This window comes from Epinephelus lanceolatus, chromosome 3 (genome assembly GCF_041903045.1).
Source record: "Epinephelus lanceolatus isolate andai-2023 chromosome 3, ASM4190304v1, whole genome shotgun sequence".
In the NCBI taxonomy this organism is placed as follows: Eukaryota; Metazoa; Chordata; class Actinopteri; order Perciformes; family Serranidae; genus Epinephelus; species Epinephelus lanceolatus.
The window spans coordinates 36736397-36749982 of NC_135736.1; the positions used below are offsets into that span (position 1 = coordinate 36736397).

At 39.5% G+C, this 13586-nt stretch overlaps 1 protein-coding gene across 1 annotated transcript; it reads right to left on the minus strand.

The window, feature by feature from the left end:
• Nucleotides 1–168: 168 nt before the first annotated feature.
• On the minus strand, nucleotides 169–13373 carry stx3a (syntaxin 3a). Its single transcript, XM_033624801.2, has 10 exons — nucleotides 13038–13373; nucleotides 11301–11372; nucleotides 11084–11183; nucleotides 10918–10992; nucleotides 10637–10707; nucleotides 9446–9554; nucleotides 8786–8859; nucleotides 8238–8372; nucleotides 5816–5926; nucleotides 169–4399 (listed from the first exon to the last, which is right to left on the minus strand). The coding sequence occupies exons 1-10, from the start codon at nucleotides 13065–13067 to the stop codon at nucleotides 4322–4324; spliced, it is 855 nt and encodes a 284-aa protein (XP_033480692.1). The 5' UTR covers nucleotides 13068–13373; the 3' UTR covers nucleotides 169–4321.
• Between the last annotated feature and the right edge of the window lie 213 nt (nucleotides 13374–13586).

Consider the following 13586-nt stretch of genomic DNA (forward strand, 5'->3'; position numbering starts at 1 on the left):
ACGAATCTGTGTGGATTGGCTGGAAAATGTTGCAGAGCTCTTGTGATTGGCGGAGGTGACCTGTCTCTCAAATACGTGCGGCTTGAATACGGCGAGCGAGAGGAACACGCCAATCTGTGATGCGCAGTGCAGTACTGAAAAAGGTAAATAATGACTCAGAAGCAAAAATAAATAACAGTTTCATTTTATTTTTGTCGACAAGTAGACAAACTACAAAAGAAAAACAATAGAATAACTTCCATTATGAATAGCTACAAAATGACAGGCTGTAAATAATGTAAGCAGGAAAGGAGGACACACTAAATCACACTACGTTACATACTGTCAAGAGTGTCAGACAACCTAGCAATAATCATAAAGGTGAATAGAATGGCTGATGTACTGACTGAACCATTGTTGACTATTAGTCTTTTCTAATTTCCAACCTGCCCCCTTGAATCCACACTTGACACCTAGGAATAGTATTCTTTTATTATTTTAAGATAAAATGTTATTACAGTTATTATAAGGTTTACATTTAGCCATCTGGAAACATGGTTAAGAAGGTGAGGTCCTCCTGCAGTCATGTGGACACCCACAACTGCTGACCCTGCATTAGAGTCAGGAAACATATTCACAGGTAGAATGGAAAACCCAGGTGACAAGTGGAAAGCCCAGGTGACCCAGATGTCTTGTTGTTGGGACATATATTTTATCCATTTAAGTTTGGGAGCACAAACTACTAGTTTGCCGCTTGATTCCTCAAGAAAAAAGAGTGTGGCATCACTTTGTTATTATTTCATGTTTTTTCAAACGTAGATGTTAGTGGGAGCTTCTGAGGTGCACTTGATAGCAGCATGAGCCACTGAAGAAAGCAGGAGACACACAGTATGACATCCACAGGGATGTTTTATCAGGTGCTCCAGTTGCAGCTTGAAAATTAGATGGGTACAAGAAAAAACACTTCTCGTATTGCTCCCAAAAATAATTCTACACAATATGTCAGCACCCAACATTAAAATGTGACACTGTCTTTTGCGGACCCATGTATGAATCAATGATCAAATCTAGTCTCAAATTAAAAAAGATAAAATCCAAATTTGGTTTAAAGGTACAGTAGGTAACTTTTATGATAAATAACTGTCACTATATCCTGAGAGTAGTACATGACACAGATAATCTGTAAAATAAAAAAATCATGTTCCTCTGCCTCATCCTAGAGCTCCTATTAGCATTTGCAAGAATCCACCTTACCTGAATGAAAACAACCAATCAGAGCTTAGGAGGAGTCTCTAACAGAGTGTTAATCACTGCTTGTGCACATGCTGCACTACCGAAGACAGTGTGGCAAAGACATGTAAACCAACCCGGTCTCACTTCAAAGTCAGCGAAATCCGATGCTTGGGCAGTGACTTGAGGCGTCAGACTGATGAAAAAAGGCATAGTTTAACATCATTATGATTCGCAGCCAGTCACTGTTATACTTTGACAGTGCTCAACGGCGTCAGGGAGAAACGCAGCGGGACCAGAGGGAAGGTGAAAGCGGTGAAAGTCCGAGTAGGATGGATGGGTCAAACAAACACGGACTTTAAGCCGGGAGAGTGGTGTTCGCATCCTGTAAGTTTATGAAGTAAAACCCTGTTCTTTTTTCCTAAAACTAAACGTGCATTTGTTGTTGGAGGAGAAAAAACCCCCGTCAATTTGCATTGTTGCACTGACTTAGTGCTTTTATTTTGAAAAAGACACTATAGAAACTGTAAATTTCCTGTGAAAACGGAAGTGCATTTTGAATGAAGACAATGCATGTACCAGGCAGAACTTGACATGGTGTCCCAGAACGTCATCAACCAAAGCACCCAGGGTACCTTTCACACTGTATCTGGACGTGGAAGGTCCATGACCAAATGTCGACATGTGACGAAGTTAGAGTGAGAATGTGTTGAGTAAACAGAGGAAGACCGACGATGAAAGGCAAGCTAAAAAGAAAGAGTTAAACCAAGCCTGAGATAAAACGAGTAAACACTGCTTTACTGGAAACCGACATCTCTTGGCTCTGATTGGTTGTTTTTGTTCAAGTGTGGTGGGGTCTTGCATATGCCATTAGGAGCATTCAGAGGAGATTATCTGTCTCATGTACTACTGTCAGGAAATAGTGACATGACAAAAAGATATTTTTATAGAACATACTTACTGAGCTTTTAAAAGTAGACTGACATCACAAGAGTGTGCTGCAGTGTCAGTGTCAGCCCACACCTGCAGTGTAATCGACTGCGTTTGTGGAGAGCAAAGAGGGAGGATGCAAATGTGAAAAGACCAACTAGAGTCAAACCATGGCATGAAACAAAAACAGCCTCTTTGGAAATACAGTCATTAAAAAAGAAGAAGGGGTAAAACACACATACACAGATATTAAAAATTAAAGCAATCTCACAAACAACAAAAACCTGAAGCAGTAAAACACCCCCAAGGCAGTGTCAGTGTAATCAAATAAAGCAGAGCTGTGTTTATTCCCATCTCTAATCTAACACCTTCAGAGCTTACTTCTATTTTAAGATCATACAGCATCTACTATGAGTCATGTTTTAATCAGCGTCAAAACTCCAATGGGTGAAGTGACTTTCTTCCCTCATTAAATATGATGTAAATAAAGGCCCAACATGGAGTCACAACAGGCGCATGTATCATTAGATGCAGCCAACATCGTAAGTATTCATCATCAAAATACAAATAACTGAGAAATGTACAAAAGAATAACAACAGCTGTCTCAATACTTCAGATACCGACTGCATCGATCTGCACCATGATGATGGGCAGTGTGGTGTTCATTCAGTCACGCTACACTTCATTCAAATGTTAACAGCCACTGCTCTTCCTTTCTTACTCATTAATAAATTATTCTCAGTTGTTTCTTAGATATGACCACATTCTTATCTCATTAGTTTTCACTGTTTTGATATTCAGTGTCTTTTAGGTATTTGAATCATCTGAGATAGTATCCATTCTGCTTTAAGTGCAGCTCTTCAATACACCTTATATTTTATTGAGATCATTAAAAGATTTACCAAAGTGACAGTTAGTGATGGGCAAAGCAGTTCTTTAGATGACTAGAATCAGTTCATTAAAAAGATGCGTTCAAAAGATTCGTTCACTGAATCGTTCAGTGCTTGGCAGGAGGAGCCCTGACTGTGTACTGCGTAGTCTGACTGAACTGACACACGGCTGAGCTGCTGCTGCGTCTGTCCTGCACTGGTGAGTCTCATTACTGGCCAGCCTAACGTTTTAAGTTTGTATATCTGGAAACTAAGTCTGTTAAAACAATGGGGAGGTGTGTGACTGTGTTCATATGGCTTGACTCCTGGCTACATTAGCCGTTAGCTTGGAGAAAATGGTCCCTATGAAATTGTATCGCTGAGAAGAAATGATTTGAATCGATCGGGTTTACGTCGTTCATTGAGGGATTCATTCACCGAGTGATTCATTACGTGGTAGGCAGTCCCTCCCTGCACCCTGGCTGCCTCACGACTCGCGAGTGACTCATCATTCGCACGGACCGAATCTGCAGTTCCACTCCTAGCCTGCATGCTCGCTGCTGAGCTCAACTGAACTGATAAATGAACGAATCTGTTCAGATCTCTGGCATAGGCAATGATGCAATGCTGGTCTGGTCTATGTGTATCACATGATAGTAGTGACGTTCTGATGGTCACGCAGCACAGCACTAGATTTTAAGTTAGTATACAGGGAACATAATTTGCTTGTCATTAGACGTGCTTTGGCATTTACATGAACATATTTTAAACATTAGCCAAAATACGGTATGTCAAAATATTCTGTTAATTCCAGACCACTTCCAGGCCTGGAAAACAGTTTTTCTGATTTAATAATTTTTCCAGAAATGTCATAAGCATGGGAACCCTGTATTTTGATTTAGTGATACTTTGTTTAAACCTATGATCATGTGACTCTCACTGAATTCTGCAGTTCATGAATACTGATCTAAATCTCTATGAAGCAGCTACACTCAGTCCAAACGCCTTAGAGTCATATTAAGTTCCCCTCACACACCTGAGCTCCATTTGGACATGACTTTGATTATCTAGACACTGCAGTGAAAGTGAATTTAAATATGGGACACCCTGAGAAGATTAAGAAAGTTGTCATACCACATTCAGAAATAACTGAGAACAAATTAAAATGTTTTTTAGCCTCTATTTCTGTTTTGAATTGGTTTAAATGACAGTAAACTGAGCCCAGGCTCTATTTGTGACCATCTGAGAGCAGCTCTGCTCTGCCTCATCCGGCGCTGTGGACTCAGCTGGTGGGGGGCCTCGTTCAGGCTTTCTATTTGAAGAAGCTGTAGACAAAGGAACCGAGTATCAAGGCCAAAATCACACAGCAGCAGAAGATCATCATTTGTTTCTGGAGAACAGGATGGAAAAGGAAACAGAGACAGAAAAGAGGACAGTGTTACATTACCCTCTCCTACAACGCTGAAGTTAAAGTCACTCAAGACAAATCCAAAACTGAGCATGTTCAGATTTGAGTCAAGACCAAACCCAGATGGCTCAAGACCAGGTTATCAATATTATGTGTCTGTTGATGGGGTCATTTTTGTTGATCAGGACCTTCCACTGGATTGAAACATGGTTTGGTCTACTCTGAAGTAGAAGGCAGACTGTAAACTAAAATGTGGTTAGTAATGTGGCTCCACAGTTCAGATGGCCTTCCTCCCTTTATTTCAGAGATACAACAAACTGAGTTCTTTAATTTGTGTATTTTCGTTTTGCTACAATTAGGATTATTAATACAAGAGAGGATTTTTGTTTTTTAAAGTCATAGAATATTAGATATAACATGTCTGATGGAAACACAGTCTTGCACAATGTTACTAACTGTCTGGGTAATTACATTTTGTACTTTATTTATCAAATGGCAAATCCAAAATAATGAGGCTTGACCAGAGTTGGTTGGTTTTCCTAAAGAGAAACACCCTGGTCAATGGCCAAGAGGCATGTTTGTGAATAGTAAAATCATGAGCGTGACATGGGTGAAAACAAGGGTGTCTTTATGAATAGTTGTCCAGTGTGGGGTTATTAATACTAAGAAAGCCAAATCAATGAGCAGTGCCAAAGGGGCCACCTACACAGGAGTAATTCTGTAGTCTCAATATGGTTGGGACTACAGAATTAGTAGTCTACACAATTTAAACAGGAATCAGAGGAAACAAAAGACTACAGTAAACTCTATCAACTATGTATAGAAGCCCATTTTAGTCATTTTAATGACAAACTTTCTTATAATAATGAGTTAGTATCTCAAAATAATGAGTAACTTTTCCAAATACTGATTACTTGGCTCAAAATAATGACACAGTATTTCAAAATAATAAAAAAGTCCCCATATAGTGAGTTAGTATTTACAAAATTACATTTGTTAAAATAATGACTAAATATCTCAAACTTATGAAAAACTTTGCAAAACAATGACTTAGTATTTACAATAATGACTTACATATGTCAAAATAATGACTTCATATTTCAAATTAATGAGAAATTACCCAAAAGAATGAATTAGTATTTCAAAAATAATGACATACTTATCTCAAAATAATGACTCAGTGTCTCAAAATAATATTTTTGTGATGTTTTTCTTACTTTTGGGATAGTAACTCATTATTTTCAGTCATTATTTCGAAAGTGTATTTAGTATAATGACTTACTAGAGCTTTTTGCATTATTTTCATTACACAGAAATTGGCTTCATTAGTATTATGACTCTAAAAATGTTTCAGCATAGTATTACATCTACGTTACTGCTCCATCAGTCTCAACTCACCCTGCGCGCCTCCTGCTGGAATTTGGCTGCCTTTTTGGTGTCGGCCACAGCCCTCTCTACAAAGCCCACTGACTGGTCCATGTTGCTCTCAATTCTGTCGATCATGCCACCCTACAGGAGAGCGGGACGAGACAGAATAATGTGAGAGAGGAGGACACGGGATGAAACAGATAACATGTGTTGATGGATGCTGATAATGGAGGTGGACATCTGCTGCTTGTGATCACCTTTACCTGCATTTTATCAAATAGCTGAGCAGTTTTATAATCTAAGGGCAGCGTGAAGGAATTACTGAGCTGGAAGAACATGAGAGACTTTCACGTACAACAGTGACAAACACCCACTGATTATTAAATCAGTTCTCCTGCACAGCTCTGGATCAGCTGTTACAAGTCATTGTGACTGGTCAGACTGTGTTGGTCTTTGTGTTTTATTATAGTTAATAACAATATGATATCATAAAAGATGTCTGAAGGGTAAAATGTTTGTTGATAGAATATTTCTACATTCAAATCACATAGTGTCAGTGTAAATTCAGGTCAGTTACACTGGTACTCTACACCAGTGTTTCTCAAATGGGGGTTATGGGTACCCCTGGGGGTACTTTGGAGTACTTCAGGGAGTATGTGAGATTTAAAATAAAAAGTTAATTAAAAAATATCAGTCATGCACACTTCCTAAATTATAATTATTAGAATTATATTGTAATAAGTTCAATAAAAATGTACATTTAAGTTGAATAAACCATTTTTTTCTTATTGTCACTGCAGTCATTAACTGCCATAAACTGTCAACTGCAACAAATACAATCTGCTGGTCAGGGGGTAATTCACTAAAAAAAATATTTCCAAAGGAGTACATTATTGAACTAAGTTTGAGAACTGCTGCGCTGCACAGTCCAGTTTCCATGACACTGGATTATTATCGTGTAACAAGATGCTTATTCCAAATTCTATTGTCACTAAAAAATATGTATATGACCAAGCTGGGTGAAAGATAGTGTTTTTAATTCATCTTTCTAAGTCAGCCTCCAAACCTACAAATTAAAAATCACATGGCTTGATGATTTGTGAAGAATGTAAATAATGTTAACAACTCCATAACCTGCTTGTTTCACAAAACCCCATCAAACTGCTGCTGCAACACACTGTAAGCTAATGTTAACTGAGCTAAAAGGAAGCTCATTAAATGGACAGTTTACCCCAAACACAAAATGACATATTTTTCCTCTCACCTGTAGTGCTATATATCAGTCTAGATCATTTTGGTGTGAGTTGCAGAGTGTTGGAGATATCAGCTGTAGAGATGTCTGCATCTCTCCAATAAAATGGAACCAGATGACACTCAGCTTGTGGTGCTCAAAGTGCCAAAAAATACATTTGAAAAACTGAACAGCAATGTGTCTTTCCAGAAATCACAAGCCAGTTTCTCAACATAATCCACAGACCTTGTTCTGAGGTCTGCTGGTAGCTCTACAGCTCAGCGGAGGAGAACGCCATTAATGTTTACATCTCGCTCTATGAGCAGATGCACGCTTTTTTTTCTGCACTGTGATACAGCGGGTGGGTATGGTTTGGTAGAAAGAAAGTAGTTCCTACATTAAACTGCTTACAACAAGGTCTGTGGATAATCTTGAGTTACTGGGTCATGATTTCTGGAAAGAGACATGACCTCCTGATAAATATGGAAATATAACAGGCTGTGTTTACCAACCAGAACCAAGACCTTTGACCTGTATTAACTACAGTCAGCATTGGTAACCAGAAGTTAACAGACAAAACAGGAAAAGGAGTAAATGAACAGGCCACACGAGGTCAATGTTGCCTTGACTTTTAACTGAGTTCCACCCAGACTCCTCAAAGCCTTAAAGTTCTTACTGAGTGGTTTTGATATCAACACCAGTATTCTACATGATTAATGATTGTGGCTGGAAAAAATGACTGTCAGGGAAAAATGACAGCTATTTTGAGCTGAACAGTTTTTCTAAAATATCAAACACCACAACTTGTATTACACTACTGTATGAAGCAGGAGGACAAACAGTGTTTCCCAGGCCTTTTCTGTATGCTTTATTAAAAATTACAATACTTGTACCTTATCAAATTCATTCAAAAAAATCAAGTCAGCAAAATATCATCCAAAAAGTGGACGATAGGTTTTCTTTTAGAAAAAACAAAAAAAAACACAACATAACCCCCTCTTTATCTCAAATTTGGAAAACCTGTATAGTTACAATACCTGTGTATAAACACTAATGAAGCCCTATTAATAGTCCCCAGTTTTATTATAGGGAGAGTGTCATCTTGAAGTCTTAGTTCAAATTCGATTTTTCAAACTTTGTGCAGTTTCAAAACTGTACATCTGAATCTCCATCATGAGTTGTTGTCGTTGTGTTTGTGTGTGTGTGTGTGCGTGTGTGTACCTGATTCTCAACCAGCATGGCGATATCAACAAACATGTCATGGAGCTCTTTGATGCTGCTCTCCAGCCTCACGATGTCTTTGTGACGAGCCTCGATCTCATTCAGGGCCTGCTGGTTGATCTTAGAGTCCATGATCTGAGGATGGAGGGGATGTGCGGTGAAACAGAGAAAATAAAATGAGACCAGCTGAAGAATGAGAATATATTTAAAGGATAAATAAAAGATCATCAGAGAACAAGTTACTATTGTTGCAATGACACAATTACTCACAAACTCTGACATCTAATGACATATCTATGAGAGTTTAGCAGGGGACTGACCCAATAGAAGTATTTATTGCAATTACAGTGCACAGGATTGCATTAATTTGCAGGTTGTATTTAGGGCTGCACCTAACAATTATTTTCATCATCAATTATGCTGCCAAAAGTCAAGGGTGACACATTCAAATGTCTTGCTTTGGCTGATAAACAGACCAAAAACCAGTAATATTCAGTTTACAATCATGTATTACAAAGACATGTATATCCACACAGTGTCCGTCATACCCCGGCAGTGAAGACAGCTGCGTTGCCTCCCTCCAGCATCTCCTCCAGCTCCTCATCAGTTGTTGCTTTCCCCGCTGTGATGAGCAGAAAAGACTGTTGTAAGTGTTATACATAAATACCTACAGCTGACAGGCATGCTTAAATATAGAGGGTAGGGACGGACTGACGTATTAAAGCCCTGACTTGTGAGAAGTAGAGCCACTTTACACTGAAGTGTCAAGTGACAAAATAATAAAAATAAAACAATATGCCTGATATAATAAAATTAAAGTTACAGAAATCACTAATAACACTATGTGTAAAGTAGATTCAGCCTGACTGTAGTTAAATGTACCCTGTGGATTTTTATTTTTTACCACTAGGGATATTTGTAGAGTATGTGCACCACATGCACAGGGGTGATACCTACTTCTGCCATATCAGCCAGTCTTGCAATTTATTTTTGAAACTCATGTTTTTGTCTTACTGTGTGACTGTGACAGGTAGAGTAACTTTAAAATCGGTATGCATTAATGTAATCTTAATGTAAAAATAATCAATGGAGCCATGAGCGCCAAGTCCAAAATGATTAAAGTACTTCTGGTAAACCTGTGTCCTCATCAACACTGAGTGATGTTATTTTGTTAGTTTGTCTGATTGTGATAATCGACTGTAACTCACTGATCTCCAGCTGCCTGGCGATTCGTCCTTTGCTCTTATCCCTGAAGTCAACTTGAGCCTCGTTGTATTTTGTCATCACCTCTACGAACTTCTTGGCCAGGATAGCATGCTGGAGGAAATGAGAAGGCAGATGTCCTGTTAACTGACTTAAAAAGTATGTAAATGTGTAATAGCAGTCACATAACACGTCAAGGTGTATAGTTCAGTCGCCAGAAGAAAATTGTACATTTCTGCAAACCACTGAAACATTACATTTAAAATATCACGTTTACGTTTCTAAAGTAGTACAATTTATGAGCTGACTGTCATTGAGTCATCAGTTAGGTGTGTGAGACGCCTGCCAAGCTGCAGACTACTGTTAGTGACCAACAAACAACAAAACCAGTTGTTTTTTAGCAAACTATTGCTGTGTTTCCTGCCAGGATCGTGCTGCCAAAACCAGGGATTTTAAGCCAATACACAATCTTTTCCTTAGCCTCCTTAGCCGTAGCCTTTATTCCTAAACCTAATCATCTGATGTTGAAACATAAACAAGCATGAAGTTTCAACATATCCGCTACAAAAAAGCATGCAAATGTAACATATCAGAGGTTTGCATAAATGTACAATGCCAACATTTTTGTCTGGCGATTGGGCTTCCCCTGCATGTCATTAAATAACTATATTAGTGAGTTTTCAACTCACACTAATAGCCTTCAGTGCCTCTATTTTTGGTTTGAGGAGGTTGAGGAAAAACATGAAGTGCTGGCATTTCAAAGCATTTTCAAAATATTGATTGTTTCCTCAACACAGTTATTATTGATGAGCCTCTGCAACAGTAATATCCAATATCCCAGCATTTAAACCATCGTGGGACACTAAAACGCTCCACTGAAACAATCAGTGTAAACAATGTGCTCTTGTGTGTAAGCCACAGTTGAGGTAATTCCTTAAAACATTTCTGTAATTCTTTTTTAATGTCTTAAATGTTACACACAACCACAGAGGGGAAATGCTCGAGCACAGTTTATATTCACAGAACAGAAATAAAGTAGTTTGTGGATCTTTGCTGAACAACAGGAAAGAGGGATAAAAACTTCCACCTGCTTAAGAAATGTGTAAACTCAAACCTCTTCAAGTTTGAGCTGCAGTTCAGTTGACAATAGACGTTGGGTTAGGCAAACTTAATATTGTTATTTAAGATCGTCTGACCTGTGATTTGCGTATCCTGAGGTCGGCTGAGGCCCTCTCATCTGTGTTTGACTCAAGCTGGCGCTCGATAGCTGATGCACACACACAGACAAAGGACGGGACAAATAATACTGTGATTCTATCGTTGTGAAAGAGGCTGTGCACAGATATACAAAATACACAGAACAGTGCATATGTAAAGGTTTTCAGATATCTGTCTCAAAAATCTGTGCTGGCTCAATATAATGGAGTTAAGTGGAATTTTCTGGACTGAGAAGAAAGTACAAAGAACAAATACTGACTCTTCAGTTTGTTTCTGGCGTTGTTGGCCGACTTCTTGATCTCGTTGGTGACGGCTTCAAGGTCATCGTGTGTTTCTGAAAGAAAGAGTGAGAGCAGAGGGAGATTACACACAGCAAGAAGTAACAGTAAGTAACTTGAAGATATGTGTGTATATGTGTTTGTTACTCTGGTCCGATGTGGGGGCTGACAAGATGGTGGAGTAGAGTTTTTTTATTTCTGTGACGCTCTCGTCAATCTTGTCAATGCTGGTGCGGATATCTTCGATCTGAAAGACACACAGATACACACACACACACACACACACACACACATCAGTAAGAGAGAAATACATTTCCTGAGAGATGAAATGTGAAAAATAGACGGACAGACACAAGCAGAGTACCTGAGTAAAGAAATCATCCATAAAATTCTGGTTCTCCACAGGAATCTCAATGTCATCGCCTCCATCACTCTTCTGTTAAACACACACACACACACACACACACACACATGCAAATTAAAAAGAGGGTCAATACTGAACTTGAGGATGAAATACACACAGGCAGCCCATAACTACACCAACAACACACGTAAAAACATTTGATATCTTTGGGATAAGATAAGAAGCATTGTCACCTCTCCATAATTAATTCTGTCCCCCTTGAATTTCTAGTTTAATTCAAAATGATCCACACTACGGACAGCTGCTCTCACAAGCAGGGGTGTCAAACTAAGTTTTGGGTGCTGTCACACCTAACCTGTGTGGTTCAGTTAAAACAAACTCAGGTACGCTTGCTCAGTTAGTTCCTTTGTTTGAAAGCTTTCAGTTGAACCCTGGTGCAGACCACACAACCGAACCAAGAGTGCTTGAAAAGATGGGTCCGCTTTGTTTGTGGTGTGAAAGCAAATTAACTTGCCACAGGGTTTTATGACAGCAGATGTGATTTTAGCAGGATCTAAAAAGCTAAATTAACTATAAATCCATCTGCTTCTATACTCATCCACTCCTGTGTAGTACAAACCATTTGCACATCATACGTTTTGGCAGTGCCTTAAGCAACACCAATCCCCCCCCCCCCCCCCCATTGTTGCAAGAGTTACAGATTCTTTTCTACTGAAGCTGCTGATTGACAATATTTTCCACATGTTCAGTATCTTTAAATATGGAGTATGGAGTACCCGGAGAAAACCCACGCTGACACAGGGAGAACATGCAAACTCCGCACTGGGATTGAATCAGCAACCCTCTAGCTGTGAGGCAACAGTGCTAACCACCGTGCTGCCCCACTTTATAAATCCCAGAGGGGCAATTCATTTTTTTAATGTGTTGGGTCTGAAATACACACACTTGCACAAACAGGACCTGTACACGCATTAAATGGAGAGATGGAGATGTATTCATTGCCTTGCCCAAGGGCACCTAGGCAGTGCCCAGGAGGTGAACTGGCACCTCTCCAGCTACTAGTCCACACTGCATATTTGGCAAGGAGTATTTGGGGACTTGAACCCGTGACCCTCTGGTTCCCAACCCAAGTCCCTATGGACTGATCAACCTTCCCCTCTGTGTGCAAAGTCACCCAGAGGGCCTAACTGGACCCTTTGGCGAGTCGGTTCTGGCCCGTGGGCCACATGTTTCACACCTTGGTTCAGTTCATCAGCAATTTGCGTGTGCGCCCCTGTGACGTCAGGCCAACTGCAGGTTAAACTTAGGCCACCTCGCACACGCTACTACTACCCTCTGCACGCCTAAAACTAAACAGTGAATTAATCCTGTCCTTGCACAATAACAAGCTTTTACTGAATATTACTGAAGACTAAAGACTGTATGAATAAAAGCCTTTAAAACATTTAAGTTATATTCATATTTGTTTTTAATAAAAAGCATATTTTAATATATTTGTCAAGTATTTGGCTACTATATTAGTTATTTTCTTTCATATTTGGTGAAATATAGCTAGTATTTAATGAAAATGGCATAAATGTCATTATAAACGTTAGCTGTCCCACATTGAGCGACATGTCTCCACACATATGGGCACAGGAGCCGAGTTTAATTGACATTACAGGACAGTAGGCCTGTGCTATCAACAGGTGTCCCACTGAATGCTACAAATACCTAAACAAAAAAAAATTGGCTTACCTCCTTCAGCTGCGCCAGTCGGTCCTTCATCTTGACAACTGTGCTTCAAATAAATAAATTAACAGATAAAAAAGGCAGCCTCCCAAGTCCCGGACAACAATGCTTCCTCTAGCCTACAACAGCTATTAAAATGGCCTCCAAATTAGCCCAGTGGAAATGATTATCTCCTTCAATTAATCCAGGAGCTCTGAGCGGAAGACAGCTGTCAGAGCCGCAGACAGATCCGCACACATGAAGGTAAACTGGAATAGGGAATAAATCCAAAGTGTACATTAATAGCAGGTCTCGGTTGTTTAGATGTGTCTCTCTGAGGCAATGTTTGTGGCCAACCTAACCTGAGGTCTCACTAAGCCTCTATCCTCTAAGAACGGATTAGGAGCCTTCAACAGTGTGCAGGACGATAAACCTGTCTCCCCCCTCACCCCTCCCGCCTCCAGCGTAAAACACTTTATGCTGCCTGTAGGTTTTATTGTTCGTGTGTGATACATTGCAAATAAAAAATGGACAATAAGGGAATTTTTTTGTTTTAAATCTGACACTATGTTTGGA

Coding starts and splice junctions, on each gene's coding strand:
- stx3a (XM_033624801.2), bottom strand. CDS start 13,067: ATGAAGGACCGACTGGCGCAGCTGAAGGAG. Junction 10,708..10,917: donor CGCCAGAAACAAACTGAAGA/GTCAGTATTTGT, acceptor TGTGTGCATCAG/CTATCGAGCGCCAGCTTGAG. Junction 5,927..8,237: donor CCATGCTGGTTGAGAATCAG/GTACACACACGC, acceptor GCTCTCCTGTAG/GGTGGCATGATCGACAGAAT.